The sequence below is a fragment of the Thunnus maccoyii genome, chromosome 12 (assembly GCF_910596095.1).
Source record: "Thunnus maccoyii chromosome 12, fThuMac1.1, whole genome shotgun sequence".
Lineage (NCBI taxonomy): Eukaryota > Metazoa > Chordata > Actinopteri > Scombriformes > Scombridae > Thunnus > Thunnus maccoyii.
Window position 1 is genome coordinate 25,843,036 of NC_056544.1, and position 18,198 is coordinate 25,861,233.

Genomic DNA, 18,198 nt, shown 5'->3' on the forward strand with positions numbered 1-18,198 from the left:
ACAGTGGTAACACTGATCCATTTTTCTAATCTAATCTCCAGTTTGTAGCTGGTAGATTAGGAAAACTGTGTGTGTATGTGTGTGTGTTTGTCACATTTCCTCCACAGCAACATTGATGGTGGAGGATCCCAGAGAGGGATCCCAGGTGCTCGCTGAGGAAATCGATGAATAAATGAATGCCTCCATCTCATTTCCATATCCTGCCCCTGCTGCTGCTGCTGCTAACGCTCCACGCCTCTCCTCCAGTTATTCTGTGAGGAGCAGCTTCACTCTCAGTTCATTTACCTACTAAATAAGCAAAGATAATCAGTCTTGGAATACCATGTAGGGCTGGGAAATATATCGATATTATATTGATATTGTAATATGAGACTAGATATCTTCTTTTTTGGATATTGTAATATCATGATATGGCATACATGTTGCCTCTTCCTGGTTTTAAAGGCTGCATTACAGTCAAGTGATGTAATTTTCTGAACTTACCAGACTGTTCTAGCTGTTCTATTATTTGCCTTTACCCACTTAGTCATTATATCCAAAATCTCATTGTGTAAGTATTTTGTGAAAGCACCAATAGTCATCCCTACAATATTGTTGCATATTGTTTGATTTTGTCCATATCGTTCAGCCCACATTGCATCTTTACAGGGGATTCAATCAGACAGTCACATTTATAGCTGAAACATGTAACTTTACACATATTTAACCTTGTTGTGATTGATATCTATGATTACTGATAGTAATGTACCAATATATCATAGCACCATATCTGATGATGCTATACATGCTGATACAGTACGCATCGTTTAGCTGAAAAACTGAATATTCAGTAAATCTAATTAATCAGGGTCTGTGTTCTCTAATAACAACCAAGCTGGATGCAAATAGTCTGTGCATGAAAGTGATGAAATGAATTTTTGGCTTGATTTAACCACTGGAGTCAGTTTGAGTCTGTGTCTTTCGGCTAAAAACCGTAATCTTCAAAGATATTCTAACAAGACTGAAGCCCCATTCGGACATGATTAACATTACAGGGAGATTTGAGGAAATAAATGTTCGCCGTGCTCCTCTGTAATTTAACTCATCATTCCAGATGGCATTTTGACCTTTGCGACATTTACAGGAGACGGTCTGTATGGGAGACACGGGAGAGTCGAAGGTGAGGTAAAGATAGTGCGTGATGTGAATTTGAGTCAGAAATCAATTTAAATTAAAATCTTTATCTTAACACACAGACATGAAACACATACTAATATCATTCAGTGTGACTTACACCTCCCAAGGATATCATTATCAACAATACATTTCCATATATTGTATATGCTTGTAAATCAATGAAAAAAAAACATTTTTAAGTTTTTTTCAGTATCAAAGTAATCCAGTTGAAGTTGTCTGTACATCCATGGATACACTGCAAACAGGAACTGCTAATAACTAATTCAGCATACCTTTAATGGCATCAACTTGCCAAAATGTAAAAAATATAGGCTAAAAATGCTTTTATCTGTTGTCATATCAGTTCCTAAAGAGGCCCATATGTTGGTGTTAACATGTTTCCATCTCATCATATTAGCAAAAACATTTTTTGTAGTAGAAGGACAAGCAGCTCTTCCTGCAAAAAAACCCAAAACAAAACACTTTAAATAGACTTTAAAATAAAACATCACTCCAGACAGGATTTAAATTACAAGAGGACCAGTGAGTTTGCCAAAAGACAGAAGGTAATTTTGGCTGTAATTATTACCTTGGAGGGGGTGAAAAATGACCTACATATACACTCTGGACTGGATTAAAATCACTGAGTCAGGTAATGTTACAGTTACCCCATCTGCCCTAGAGAAATAAATCCTGTCGGAGTGTGGCTGAAGAGAGTACAGCCATATTTTTGAGCCAAACTCTACTGTCAGCAACATGCTCACAATGACAATGCTAAAACGATGATGCTCACCATGTTCACCAATGTAGTTCAGCATATTAACAAGCTGACGTTCACTAAATAGTACCAAACACAAAGTACAGCTGCGGTTGATGGGATATTCATGAGTTTTGCTGGTATTTAATCGTAAAAACCAAAGTATTGAAAAGGGATTACAATCCTTCCTGAGGGGAACATGAATGTGTTTACCAAATTTTCACGGCAGTCCATCTGTTAGTTATTGAGACATTTCACTCTGCAGCAAAAATGTCAAGCTGCTGGTGGTGCCAGAATAAAAAGTCAAAAGATCACCAAAGTCAGTAGGATTCATCCTCTGGGGAACATGAACATCTGTGCAAAAATGTCACAGCAATTCATTCGATAGCTGTTGAGATATTTCAGTCAGGACCAAAGTGGTGGACGGTCCGACCAGCGAACTGACAGTCCAGGTGACATCGCCATGGACATAAAGAGAATTTTTTTTTTTTGGCTCGTCTGAATACAAATGTTGACATTTGTATGACAGCCAACAACCTCTTTTTTTTTACCCTTTTTTCTCTATAGCAGTGGAATCTGCAGTGAGACCAGAGGACCTAAAATTGTGCTTCAGACTTTAACCCGATGTAGCTGATCACAGTGGCCTGATGGCTCAGAGTTTGACATCAAAAGTGGATAAAAAGCCCTGATAGGCTATTGATTGGAGATGAATGCGCCTTTTACCAGGGACCTGGAGGGTGAATGACTCAACAATTTAAGTCTCCCCATTGGTGTCTCTTATTCTCTGTGTGAATTTCCCATTCTGACTTTTTATCTTTCATTTGCCTCCCACCCTTTTCTGCTCCTCTTAGTGTCCCATTTTTCTCTCATTTTCCATCTTTCTTGGTTTCCTCCTCTTCCGTTTTTTCCACTTCCACTCCTCATTCATCATAATTGTGCCTGTCCATCTTCTTCTGTCCTTCTGTACAGTCTGAATTCTGTTGTCATCATTAGTTTCACTCCGTCTGCAGCCACATTTTCATTTTCGTCGGTAAGAACTAATTTCGCCAGCTCTGTCTTCTTGCCAAATGTTAATAACAGTCTTTGTGTTTAAACATTTTCTTTCTTCAGCAGGTGACGCTGACAGTTATCAGTACTGCAATTACGTTGAAATAGACTTGAAAATAATTATTGTGTCACAGTAATCATTTTCCCAAAGAGTGAGATTTGAAGGTGGAATTTTAATAGGAGCCTGTAAGTTGAGACTGACTGTGCGAGAACGGCCAAATAGTCAGGTATTGATCTCCATATTCAGTCGTCCTTCAGGGCTTCCAGAAAGTTCCACAACAGTAGCACTCAAATCTCAACAGACTGTTTTTCCAAAAGCAATCTATTCTCACATAGATAATAAAAAAGTTATTTAGGACAGACATTTCTAAAATCCAGTGTCATTTTTCTCAACACTAGTCTAGTCTCTTATAATTTTGACCAGACAAATGTGACAACAGCAAACTCCACAATTTGACATTTTATTCTTGCATTTCCAAAACTTGCAGGCACAAAACATCTTCTGTCATTAGCTTCTATGTCTCCTGCATGTATAATTGCTAAATTCACAGCGACCCACAGCCTTACACATGTAAACCAACCACAGCTAGCTTGATTAGCCGGTAACTTGTCCTGGATGTATGTAGATCCCTATCCAGTTAGCTACAGTAGCTAATACCAGGGCTAATTTCTTTGTTTACTTTTGGTCAGACTGGTTTATGAGGCTCCTGCTGCATCCTGCTCATGTTTTGGTGAGAGTAAAGTTAGAATGTGCCATAGTCAGGGTCAAGGTCAAGGTTAAAAAAATACTACTATTTTCTCTTTTATCCAGTGATGACATTGCCTTCAAATTCATAAACAAACCTACTTGAGATGTTGTTTTTAGTTATGCTAGTTTTCAGATTAGTCTGATTCCATACAATCCAGACTTATTTTCAGATTTACAGACTTAGTTTTTGTCAGTTCCACCTGGATTGAATATCTTACTAAGTCAAATCAAGACTAGTTACCTTATTATATATACAGGTATAATAATCTGTAATGCAAATCATGCTTGACAAGATTATTTATCTTGGATAAGAAGAAGTAAGGTTAAATCATTCTAAAATAAGATATTATGGCTTTTGTGAGTTGCCAGTTTTGCAGTGTGGCATTTGGAAAAGTAAAAATCTGTCCTCCTTCACCTGCAGAGAACCTGCAGTGTTCCCCACCCTGCTGCTGCTGTCACTGCTGCACTAAGTCCATTAGTTTCCTGTTGGACTCTGTCCGACTGACATGCTATCAGGCTGCTGAAATTACCCTCCAGACTTTATATTCTCATGCAAATGACCAGTGCTCATTCTGGACCTGACACTTATAACAGCCTGCCTGTTACACGTCCTTCCAGCTGCCTTTCTATCCCTTTGCCTGTCTCTCCGTCCTACTTCCTGTCTGTTTCTCAAATTGTCTGTCTCAGTTTCTTTTCCACCTCTCTTGTGTTTTCCTTACTGTCTTACTGTCCCTTCACCTTCCTCTATTACATAGCCCAGATTAATAACCTGTGGGAATAGATTGGTAAACCTGTGCACACAGATTGCTAAACCATGCACGATTGACAGCTAAGATGGCTCACTTTGTGACCACCTATGCCGTTAATGCAGCCGAGGTCACAATATAGCTCTGATTTACATATTTTCTGTTTCTGTTGTCAGGTAACTGAACAGGCATTAATTTTGATTGCGGATCATAAATACTATGTTGACCAGCAGTCATTACCAAGCTGCTGAGCTGCAGATTTTATGATCATGACAAACAGGATTTTATAACTCTGGAAAGTTATTGCAGCAGTAGCCATTATTTTACCTTCCGTTGCGACGATTGTGAGGTAAACAGCAGGAACACAGCGTTCATGTTACATAGTATCCATCAGGAATGCACACTTACATGTATGTGATTGGCTGGATGATGACATGTTGTGTTGCAGCAAAAGTTGAACCAGCTTCAGCTTTATTGCCGGATGACGTTAACGCTCTGGCCCCATTCATATGAATGAGAGGGCAACAAGCCCTTTAGTTGAAACATACTGACTATTTATATATGACACAGTTTGAATCATCATGCACAGCAATGAGGAGACGTGTAAATTGCTTTTAACTTTACTTCTGAACAAAATATCACATATATAACGTGGCATATGCTGTTTTCCACAGTTTCAGTTTGTAGCTTGCTGGTTTTACATTATCACATTACCCACTGCGACCGGCTCTCACTGTTCCCGAAGCTCGATTGATAATTTCATCCTCTGTTTGGCCATCAGAGCAGTGATGTCACACCTCTGACCTCCATTAACCTGTACTTTTCTCCGTGTGGCACCATGAGAGACACAGAGGAAAAGAAATCAGGGAGCTGTCTTTGATTTGAAGTGACAGTTGTGACTAAAAGTGTTCAAACCATCAGCCATCAGTTCACCTCAATTATATTAGTTTCACTTATATCGACGGGCTGGACACAGTAAATCTTTGTAACGCTTCTTGGTCTCTGAGTCATTTCCCTCTGATCTCTTTCTCTTTTCCTCTCCAGTCAAATATTCATGAGTAAAGGTCAGAGTGTCTGCTTTATTCTAATCTGCTGTCACTGGACACGTCTGTTAGTCAAGTGCTTATTAGCTTTGGCCTTTAGCTCTTTAAAGATCAGACTCCACCAGACCGACACTGATTCATTTTCACTGCTGAGATTTTCTCCTCTGCCTGCCACCAGACATTGTTCAGAGTCCTTTTGTTACAAAAGCTGTTGAAGTTCCTCCTGTTTTTCTGTAATATACAGCTAGTACAAGGTCATCACATAAATGAGGCTTTCAGATAGACCTTAGTCATCACAATTAGCCATTTCAAGAAACAATCCAAGAAGACTGTCAGTAGAGACTAAATGATGAAATGACGTTTGTCGCCTTCTTTATTTGTTTGTCAATCCATAAATGGAGGCACCAGACAGAGTCATTAAAAGTCATCAAGTCTTCAAATGAAATCAACCTTGGGAGCATGGATGTGTTTTGCATATTTAATAGCTATCTGCTGGTTAGATTATATGATAAAGCTTTCTGTTTATTTCTTTGTGTGCAAAGTTGATATTTTGGCATGAAAAGGAAGGATAGCATGCATGTGCTCAGTAAATTTCATCACAAATGACACATTATTTTTGATATTTTTGTATCCTTATCCTCTGGGAAACATGATTATCTACTGCAAATATTCTGGAAAAAAATGTGCTGAAACAGTAAGTAGATTAATCAATAAGATGATCAACAGAAAATTGATCACCAGCCATTTTAATAATTGATTAGTTATGTATCAAGCACCAATGCTAAACATTTGCTGGTTCCAGTTTTTTTGCTCTGTTTTATATTACAAAAAAATGAAGATCTTTGATTTTTAAACTGTTCGTGCCACAAAAAATACAATTTGAAGTCATCACAATAGGTTCTGGGAAACTGTAATGGGATATTTTTCACAACTGTCTGAGCAGTTAATTGATCATCATTAATCATCAACCAAAGAAGAACAGGAAATCATTGTTAGTTGCACGCCTAATTCTTACATTACTTTATGCAAAAAGGATCAAATTTTGATGTAACAGAGATGCTAGTCAACTTCAACTTTATTTAAAGTTACTACAAGGAACTTTTAAGTGGTTATGAAACAGTCTCATGATGCTTCTATATGACCTACATAAGCAAAAGACACCACCAGCGAGAAGATTGGCTTTTTCTATATAGTTATTCTAAATGCCTGCCACCGGGTCAGATTCCCCATGAAATCAGACAAAATGATTTACAGCATGCAGACCAGAAGAGCCTGTGTTTACAGCTGATGATTTGCTTTTTCCAGCAAGTGAAACTAGGCTGGAGAGAAAAGATGTGTTTTCACTCTGTATTTGAATATTTCAACAGAGCCTGCCTTCCAAATACGCAGTGGACGTTTATTCCAAAGAAAAGGAGCTCATTGGGCAAAAAGATTTTTTTGTTACATAGATGACCCATTAAATAACCTGCATAAAGAGAATATAAAGGGCATGATGGAGTATACGGAGTAATAAGACTGGAGATGTAAGAGGAAGACAATCCGGTTTAGGATTTGAAGGTCAAGAGAAGGATTTTGATTGTATTGCTAGCCAATGCAAAGACCTCGGGATAGATGCGATACGATCAAAATCGAAAGATAAGCGATTATCAAATGATCCTCAGGAAACTACGAATACTGTATCCACTGCAAATTTTATGACAGTGTTGTGAAGATAGCTTAATCTGCAAGTGTTCGAGGTAATGAAGACAAAACTATTGAAGCTGTGCTGAGAGAAGAAAGTGAGGTTTGATTTTATGTAGTTTGAGTGCCAACAGCAACCTCCAGTTTTTAAGCGTTGTTTTCAGTCCCTCCACTGTTATTGTATATATACAGAGGAGAATAGCTATAAACCTGAGGACATGACTTACTGCTTGTAATGTAGCTGGTGGACAGAATATTGCCTCAGTGCCGTTGAGAGACAGAGCAGAAAATTGTGTTGTCTTTCCAAAAGTCAAGTGGCGTTTAAGATGGGTTTTGGTGTTTTTGTTCTTTATAGAGCTCTCTGACACTTGCTCTGTGTGTGTGTGTGTGTGTGTGTGTGTGTGTGTGTATGTGTGTGTGTGTGTGTGTGTGTGTGTGTGTGTGTGTATGTGTGTGTTTGTGTGTGTGTGCCCAGTGGGAAACCGGTCAGCAGCCTCCTCCTTCAGAATCTGTCCATCTGGTGTTTGAGCTCTGAGGCGTCGTTTTGGCCTGACAAAGCATTTCCTCTCTCTTACACACACACACACACAAACACACACACACACACACACACACATGCGTACACACACACCACATGTCTTTTCAGCATCTGAAGCGTCATTACTATGTAGCAGCCCATTCGATCAACCCTGGTTTATCTACCCAGACAGACCTCTGTCAGCACGCCCCACATATAAAACAGGCAACATGTAATGTAAGCAGCGTGTATGCTCTCTCTCACACATACACACACAAACACACACAAACACACACACACTGTCATCCTCTCTCAGCGGTTGCCTCTTTGTCTGAACCCAGCAGACATCGTGAGCTTCTATAACCTTGAACATTGCCTCAAGAAGTCTGGAAATTTTTCAAAAATACTGCCAAAATGAGAGTTGGACCAATGTTTTGTTGGTGGTCACCCAGATGTCCTCCCTGGGCATTCCAGCGACTTTGAAATATGTTGTTGCAATCATCAACAGGCCCTTTTTTTAACTATAGATTTATGTACACAGTGTGCAGCTTTATACATCATAAATGTCTAGAACATATTAATATATTGTATATCCTTGAGTGGTCCAACTGACGTCCTGGTCTGACCCGGGTAGCTCAATAAATGATATGTAGCCATATACACATAGCAAACATAGAGAAGTCTGTTACAGCAGGATTACAGGACAGAAAAACAGAGTCAATACAAACATGCTACAATATTTTATTGGGATGAACAGAATATTTAACACTTTTATTCCCATCTTATGCACTTTGCTCCTGTTTCTACTGAAGTGCATTAGTATGAATGTGCAGTAGGCGAACTCAGAGGTGTTAAACAGCAGCTGACGATCCTCCTTTGACCTCCATTAAGAACACATAGACTCTTCTCATCAATAAAGCTGCATATTAACTTAAACAATAAGTTATATTTTTTGGTGTGAGTTGGTACAGTACAGGTATGGGAAGGGTTTTAATTATTTCTTACTATGAGATAGGGCATGTTTGAATATTTTGTTCTGTTTTGTCATCAATTTGTTGTTTTGCATTTCAGTATTGATCCCCCTTGACACACAAGTTAATTTGCAGGTGTTTAAAAGACGCACAGCAGTAATGGTGTACTAACCATGTCATAGTAACAACTGTTGTGTTGCTTTGAAAACTGAAAGCGATTATTGTATTTGACTGCATTGATTGTTTTTGCATTTTCATTCTCATCTTTTTCATTTCATAAGTATCTCAGTGAGATATGAAAACACACAAATTCCTAATGCCACTGCAAGTCACAAAGCAATTTGTGTTATTTAAATTCTCCGGGAAAGTTCCTGAAGTGTGATTTATATCCCATTATAGCTTCAGAATGGATTTAAAGACGCTTGCTATGGTTCAATCAATTTTCTTCATTCTGCTTTCATAACAGAAAAGTGTGATTTCAGTTCAGAATGAAAGGTCAAGCAATGCAATTCATTTTTCAGCATCTACCAAAGCTTATTTCATCTCCTCCCAGACAGATGGAAATGTAATAAATCACTCATGTATGCTGCTTTCTCTCTCTCTCTCTCTCTCTCTCTCTCTCTCTCTCTCTCTCTCTCTATACAGGAGCTGGAGGTTGGTCTCCTCTCACCTCAGACAGGTATCAATGGTTGGAGGTCGACCTGGGTGAGCGGACCAAGATCACAGCTGTCGCGACGCAGGGTCGCTACGGCAGCTCTGATTGGCTGACGTCGTACCTGCTGATGTTCAGCGACACGGGACACAACTGGAAACAGTACTGGCAGGAGGACAGTATAGGGGTGAGTCCATACTGGAGTTAACAGATCACCGTCCATCAAAACAGTGCAGTGTACAAACTGCATCACCACAGAGAAAATATAAGGCTGTATACACCAGAGTAAACAATACCGTTAAAACAGTGTAAAAGTGAGGTTAATGTAATAATCAGCATCTAAAAAATCACTGTCATTACAGTCACATTTCACTTTACTGTAATTAACAGCAGTTACATTATTTCTGTAACCCTCATCTCTTCATACAGCTGACTTTATTTTGGTGTTTGCTCTTGCAACGACTCCATCTCCCCCCTGGGATCAATAAACTTCATATCCCACCCTGTTTTAATTCATATGAAGTGATGTAGTGTCGAGCAGTGCTTGTCTATGTGGCTTGATCTATTCTGTGCAGATAAACTCAGTCATCATGAGTATATCTCTTCATTTGTAATGGATGAACCTTTGAAGGAGCTCTGCTGACTGTGCAGACTTGTTGCCAAACACTTTAGCTGCTGATAATGGACAGAGAAGCAGTCAAGCAACACTTTGCTGGTTGAGACAAGGGGGATGTCAGCTAAGATTAAGGTCATATTTTTTGTCTATACTTCAATTTTCTTGTCTTTTAGGTCAGTCTTTATCTTTTGTTGTTTAAAGAGATGTTAAACACATTGATTTCAGCTTTATCTGTCACTATCAGTGCCCATTTTTGACAGATGTTACACAAAAATAGGTGGTAAACAAGTGTGACACAGTTATCAAAATAATCTAAACTCAAGGTCCACACTTGCTTGTTAGGAGCCTTCGATTGTATCTTCATCAGCAGACTTCGCATTCTCTTGTCCATGTTGGCTGAAAATGTGAGATTGGCAGATCATTCTTCACTTTGGAAAAAGCAGTTGGCAAAAAAAAAACAACCTTTCAACTCAACATCCACTTAGTCACTTGTTGTGGAGCTGTGACAGTTTTTATCTTTGATAATTCAGCAACTGTACTTGTTAAAGCTGTTACATTTTTTTTTACAAGGAATCATCATAATCATTGTGATCACTTTGTAATTCGCTTGTAAATCCATACATCATAAATTATTCAGTTATTAAAAACATACTGTATTCTGCAATATATGTAGTTATTAGGTTTTATCAAAATTATAGATAATGTAAAGACAGAGATGTATATTAGCATAATTAAAAATCATGCATGTAAATCAGTTATTACGGTAGCCTTAAATTTAGGTTTACAACTTCCATTTTCACAAGTTTTATCTACTGACTCCTCAGACATGAATGCAAAGTATTTGTGTGCACCTTCAACCTTTCGACAGGCAGCAAACTCTTGACTTAAGTCATCTCTTCACCTGAGGATGTAGCACCTCAAGTAGGCTAAAAGTTGACCACTTTTCAGGCCAAACCAAAGGCTATGAGAATAGTTTAAGTCCAACTGAAATTAAATTGCCTTTTATATCTACTACAGCATACCTATCTGCTCTGTAAATCACTTGTCCTGTGTTCTCCTTTGAGAAAAAAATCACAAACCAAAAGGGAGAAAATTATATTTTAAATTCTTTGATTTCATGATTGTGCCTGCTAGTTTTACATTATTTTGGTTAAATACCGTTCCATCATCTATTTACATAGCTGGAGTCCTTATTTCCATACAGCAAATCAAATCTTTGCATAAAACAGGAAGGTGTCGTTCTATCATAGGCAGAGCAGACGGTCACACTGAGCCTGACTGCATCCTGCTACACAACACAACAACCTATATTAGCTTCCCTGCTAAAGTCTCCTTCTTAACTGACAAACATGAACACAAGTCCTGTCCTGCACCTTAGCTTGTTGAATGAGCCACCAAACAAATATTCACTGTGGAAAAGTGCACCGCTAATGTCAGTTAGCAGGCTAAATACCTAATAAGCTATCGTTAAACAGCATGAAAACATACCTGCAAATTTGTTACTTTGGTCTGGTCAGATACTGGTTTGGTCGTTGCTCTTCAAAATCCCTAGCAGCAACATACTGTCTGTCCATGACTTACAGCGACAGTAGTTTGTTTACTTTGTCTCCGTTCAGTATGTTGTAGCACTGCTAGCCTGCCAGCTGATGTCAATCAAACAAATGGATAACTGGCTGAGACGAGGAGCATTTCTGATATTTCTCCAAAGACCCTTTTTTCTCCATTCTAATTATACAAAACTATTAAAAAATATTTATTAATAACATTTAAAAACACATGTTGACATACAAAAAATCACAAGAAGGATGATTAAATGTGATTTCTATTGGATTTACTGTCATTTTCCCAGTGAGAAGAATCTAGGCTGAGCAGTCTTCTCCTCTCTGTAAACTAACTCAGTAACATTTACTCTAAGTATGTTTTAAGCTGCAGTAGAGTTTTTCGAGGAATATCTGTAGTAGATTGATTCTTGATGATCAGTTTAATAATAGTGGTTCTACATTAGTAGGGCATCACTATACTCTTTCCACCACCAATCGTCAGTAAAACATGGCAGATTCATGGCACACCTGAGCCCGGCTTTGAAAAAGCTCAGCCGGTGTTTGTAAGATTGATTAATGAAAAAATCAGTCGGATGGACAGCAGAGGCAGTGAGGCATCGCATCCAAGACACAGCACCTCCCCTCAGTGTTTTCCCCTCGCACAAGTGTCATGTTAGACTTATATTTGTCCCACTGTGGTGACAGTACATTGTTCAACATACAGCCACTTGAATGCTAAGTAGTATTGATCTTGTCATCACAGTGAGCCAGTTCAAATATGTTTGAGTTTTTTACCTTTATGTCCTTGTGACCTTGTGAGTCTAATACCAAATCAAATAATGCAACAAACATGGGAAAAAAAAGGAAATGTTTTCCCTCTGAAAGTATGGACGCTTACGAAGAGTGAATGCAGATTTGTTACAGTGCTGCAGAGAGGAGCTTTTGATTAGAAGTTCAGGCAAAGCAATTTCTTCATATGGAGAGAATCCAGCTAATCTCAGCACTGAGGTTCTTCTCTGAGAGCGCCAAGAACAGCTTCTCACAGCTTCTCACAGCTTCTCACAGCTTCAAACATGTTGATCTGACACTCTACAAAAACTGCAGTCACATTTCAAAGTGTTTCTGAACTTCTGTGTATTAGTCAGCTAGGCTTAGAGAGTCTGTCAGAGGAGAAAGTTGATGGCAGAGCTGTTAGATCAACCACTACTGGGCTGAAGACCAGAGAGACAATATACGTTTTTTCTCCTTTTCCTCTTTTCTCTCAGTCCATCTTCTTTTTTTTCTATCTTTCGTCACAAGCCTGTGTGTTCACGGAGATATTGCGATCCATCTTTTATTTATTGTCTTTCTCCTCTTTATGTGTTTGTTTCCTCGCTGCTGGAGGGCTGAGGATGAGAAGCAAGCTCTTTTAACTTTTACTTCTCACATTTCCTTTCCCCCTCTTTATTTCCTCCTCTCATTTTCTTTCTGCACTGCTTTTCTACCTCTTTCTTCTCACTATGTGATTTTCTTTCCACTTTTTTTGTTCGTCTGTCGTTTCCCTTTGATGCTCTTTCCTTTATCTCATCCCTTCTCTTTATTCCTTACTCCTTTTCTGTCTTTTACATTCACAGTTAATCTCTCTCTCCATGTCTCTTTCACTCTCCCTCTCACTGCCTGTCAAAGGCGGCTGTTGAAGCATCTCCCTAAAAGTAAATGAGATTCTGTCCTCTCCTCAATGTCATTTGTTGAGTCGAAGGAGCTGCTAGTTGGCTCAGTGTTTGAGCAAACGACAAGCTCAGTGTCTTATTTTTTTTGGTGTTTCACAGTAACTGTGTCACACAGCCACATATGCAAAGATACAAAAACTTAAAACAACTTCTGTTTACCAACCAACAGTCAATGCTAGCTTCTTTTAACAATGGCCACAAACTTTCCCTATTATGGGAATTATTTCGTATCATGTGATCTAATTACAGGTGAAGCTGTCATTTGTTGTCTGTGTATATATATGCTTTGTGTTCAGATGGATGTTTGCCTGACAAAGATAAATCAAACATTTTGGGAGCTTGCAAAATTCACTTTTTTGCTACTTCCCAATTTCCTTAGTATGCTGTTTTTGTCAGGCACCTGTACCTGTGCACCCTACCCACCTTATTTACCATGATATTTCTCAAAACCTTAACCAAGCAGTTTTAGTTGCCTAAACCTGATCATATCAGAAAAGTGTCATATTAATCATTTTTCTGATTTTGGAAGACAGTAAACAATGTTGTTTTGCCTTTATTGTTTTCCTGAATAGACTTAAGCTTAACTAAGTTTAATTTATGACTAAAGTTGTTAGTCTCATATGCCAAAACTGTCTCCTAGAAATTCTGTTTATATACTATTTAATTGTTTTCCCAGTTACTATGCTGCGTTGGCAAGCATGATCACTGTCTGGATCCTGATTTTTGAATGAATGGATGGCTGGTGGGTGTACAAGATGCAGGACTGTAGCTCCACAGACTTGGGTTCACATCCTGAGAAAAAAAGAAAAAGAGCTACGTTGTCACTGAACATTTCACTCATATGTTCAGTATCAACATTTTTGCAACTTGCCAAATGTGGGAATTAACAGCATTTTCTCATTATGTTAAAATAAATCGTAATTCAGCCAGCATTATGTTTCCAGTAATACGTATTTGCAGTTGCAATTTAGTCAAATTTAAACATAATTTCTAGGAGAAAGGGTTGCACATGCATGCAAGCATGATATACTGGAGAAGAGTTTGCTGTGAAATTAGGCAATTTAGCTTCTAATGAGTTTTTTTTTTTTTTTTAAATGTTTCTAATGCTAAAATGAGATAAAAGTCATCAGCCCACAGGCAACTATGTAAACTGTCTACTTACAATTTAAACAAGAAAATTCACCAAAAGTGGCGTTACAAGGTTGTCATTCGACACTTTCCACCCCTTTCAATTAAAAACAATTATATGAGGAGATCCAACTCCACTCTCTTGTGATTACAGAAGAATTAATAAGTTAATTATGTGTCTAAGCTTTTATTCAGCAGCGGGAGAGCCACTTAACCTGCATGTCAACTTCAAGAAAGGGATGTAATTAGGATAGATTGCCAGATGGGAGAGATGAAAAGAGATACACAGATTCAGCCCAGAGTCAGAAGGAAGCAGACAATCAATTCTCTGTTCTTACTCCAAATTTTACAGGAAGATTTTAGCACAAAGCAAGTTAATGAGCATAATCTCCACAGAGCCGGACCAGAAAAGGTGTTAAACTACAGTTAAAAGGGGTTCAAGTCTTTCATTCTCCATCTGTTCATCAAAAACAGACTCTATGAATGCAGTGAACTGCACCTTCAGTACCACACATCGAAATAAAATCAACTCTTTTTTTATTAAATTCTACTGACCTCAATACTGAAACCAAGTATCTATAGAGATGCTCTGCCAAGAGAATCAAATCCTGTGATCAGAGGACGAATAGATCTGCAGGCAGGATGAAATGCACTTTATGAAGTGGATTAAATCATGAAGTTACATCATCAAGTATCAAGTATCCTTCACCTCTGATGTTATAAAAGCATTTATCTTCGATGTTTTGGTCATTGAGTCAGTATAGAAAAATCATTGGACAAAGAATAAAGTATTTTAAAGACAAAAATCACTATTTGAATGTTTTGTACAAGTTGATATAATGTTGAAAAGTTACAAAATGGTAAACTTTTGAAATCTTCTCCAGACTCAATATGACCTTTTCTAAGTTTATAGTTGACATTTTCAGTTATGAATCACTTTCACCTCGCTGTATTATAAGGAAAGGTAGGAGTTCGATATATAATACTCGTCTAAGTCCACAAACAAACTGTATGATATGAGAACGGTTCTCTGTAGAGCTTCAACTGCCTGGAATCAAAAGACACATCAAAAGTAGATTTTCTTTCAAAACGTCACTAAAACGAAAGCTGATGAATCATGCACAGATGTTACTTTTAGTTATTGCGGTTTTTGATCCTTTCTGATTATTTTTATTTTCTTTTTGTTTCTTTCTTGACGATTTGGTTTTTGTTTTTACTGTATTGTCTACCTCTTCAAAGTTTTTTTAACTTATTTTCAGATCTCAATATTTGACTTGTTTGGCTTTTTCTTGTTTTATTGATCAGTGTGATTTTAAATGTACTGTCGCTGTTGTTGTGTGGACCCCAGGAAGACTAGCAACCACTTCCAAATAATTCTTTCAGTTTATGTGTTTGTTTTGTCATGGTAAAATGATTTGTTGTTTGGTGTAGGGGATTCAATTACCTCTAAGCTTTATGGCTTTACCAGCTACTAACAGGCCACAACATACACTGAATGCTTTCTGTTGCCAACAACAAGGCATCCATCACAGTCTCAACAAAAACAGTTACGCCATCTGCAGCACGCCACTCTTTCCTCCTCTTCCTCTAGTCTCTCCCCCACGACCAGCCTGCTCGAAGTTTGGCAAACAATCAACACACAAAAAACAACTTTCGACTGTGACGATATACCTTTCACAAAGAGCAATATATTTGAAATGCATGATGTTGAATAGTTCCCTAAAGAACGATGTGACAGACTGAAATCAAACAAATTGTGTCAATGTCTTTGGCTATTATGTTATTTTATTATATTTTATTGTCAATACATGTTTTGGTTGAAATTATTTATATTCAACAAACAGATTTAGTTGAACTAAATTGTCCAACATAGCTTTGGTTAGTTTTATATAAGGTATTTTGTTTTTTATTCATTTCAGAAATAGATCTGAATTACCATGTTTACAGTATATGTGTGTTTATATGTGTTTCTGAGTTAGGTAACAGTAAAGCAGATACTAAATTAACATTTTCCCATTGTGCTTGTGTTTTTTCAGTCTTTTCCAGGTAACAGTAATGCAGACAGCGTGGTTCAGTACAAGCTGCAGCAGCCAGCGATCGCTCGTTTCCTCCGCCTCATCCCACTTGACTGGAATCCCAGCGGGCGGATCGGACTCCGACTGGAGACCTACGGATGTCCTTACAGTAAGTCTTGTCTTTTATGGGCCTGGACTGGACTCTCCAGGGCTGCCATCCAGCCAGAAAGACCCGCCGAAATCTCTACTGTTCAGTTAGAGATACTAAATTTGCTGGGAGGGTTAAAAAATGCAAGTACATACAACTAAATAAATCTGTATATAACATTTAATTTGGTTCAAAAGAAGAGAAAAGAAACATTCATTACGTATCACACTTCTTTTAGCTAGTTTAATTGTGTGTGATTTATCACTGATACAGACAAAGAGCAACAAACGCTCCCTGGCAGCCTTTTATTTTCATATTTTCAGATTTCACAATTGATTTACACTCTCACCTCTGTTACTAACAATGAAGTAACAACATGCATCTCACTGTTTCATTCACACACACACATACAACATATTGTGTTAACAGTTTCCTTTGTTTCTCAGATTACACAACATATTGGCATTATCAGACCTGGCATCACCACAAGGAAACTGAACCAAGATGTTGTATTTTCCACCAAGATGTATTGTTTAATTTATTCACATTACATATTTTTCAAAGTCACACAGCAATTTTTATCTGTACTCGCTCCATTGTGCTGAAAAAGAACAAATATCACTTGTCTTACTTTAGCCAATATCCAGAATATAACAAATCTGTCACTGCTACTTCAGTCGTAAGATACATTTTAAAAGGGTTACTTTTATCTCCTAAGGGTTTAGGATGAGCATGACATCTTTGCTAAGTATGACTCCTCCTCATCTTCTTCGGGACTCAGTTGAACTTTCAGTATGAGGTAAAATCGTGCAGTCGGCACATTCTGCTAAAAGAGCAGGTGTTTGTCATATTTGTACTCCCAGCGGTAGTTTCCCTGCTGTGTCTCTGCCCTGATCCTGCCCACATGGCAGCAGTTATTGGTTATTGTGCCTCATCAAAACACAACATAGTCATGAATATCAAAAAACATCTTCACACATTTGCATAGATTCTCAAATACATTTATCCAAAAATGTATATGCATGTGTAAACATGATTTCCATATGCACTGTCTTATGTTTGGAATTCAACCCACAGCTGTTAGTGACTATATTATTTCTGGCGCTTACATTTCCCTTTCATCTGAGAAGCTGCAGTCAGATAGGAAGCTTTGAAAATAAAATAAGTACATTTGCTTTGAACAGCTACTACACTGAAACAAGACAGAGTCCAAAGCCATGCTAGTAGATCTGTGAGGCTGTACTTGGGAACAGCTGAGGCTGATGGGAAAGTCATTTGTTTTGTAAGTATTTAGCCATAAACCAACCTATTGGGCAAATCAAAATTTTGATCAGAAGATGAGGTTAGATAGAAGTGAAGAAGTTAATTGATCACTCAAAGTTTTACACTTTATCCTGAGGGGGATATGAATTTGTGTATCAAATTTCATGGCAGTCCATCTGATTGTTATTGAGACATGTCACTAAATGTAAAACAACAAATGTGAACATCATGGTGGCACTAGAGGAACAGTCAGGGGATCACCAAACTCCTGAGGATAAATCCTCTGGCAACCATGAATGTGCCAATCCAGTTTTGTGTCAATCCATCCAGTAGATGTTGAGATATTACACTGGAAAAGTGAAAAGTTTGACCTACTGGTGGTGCTAGAGGAAAGAATTGGGGAATAATGAGCATCTTTCACACATAGTTCCCAGTAAATTACTGGCATAACCTTTCAGGCAC

The 18,198-nt window shown here is 38.1% G+C and overlaps 1 protein-coding gene across 3 annotated transcripts in view; it reads left to right on the forward strand.

The window, feature by feature from the left end:
- LOC121908486 (contactin-associated protein-like 4) overlaps positions 1-18,198 on the forward strand; it is a 135,222-nt gene that overhangs the window by 36,764 nt on the left and 80,260 nt on the right. For all 3 annotated transcript variants that reach the window (XM_042428536.1, XM_042428537.1, XM_042428538.1), the window contains exons 3-4: positions 9,310-9,503; positions 16,347-16,494. In XM_042428536.1, the coding sequence (XP_042284470.1) occupies positions 9,310-9,503; positions 16,347-16,494 (342 nt within the window). The remainder of the gene's footprint in view (positions 1-9,309; positions 9,504-16,346; positions 16,495-18,198) is intronic.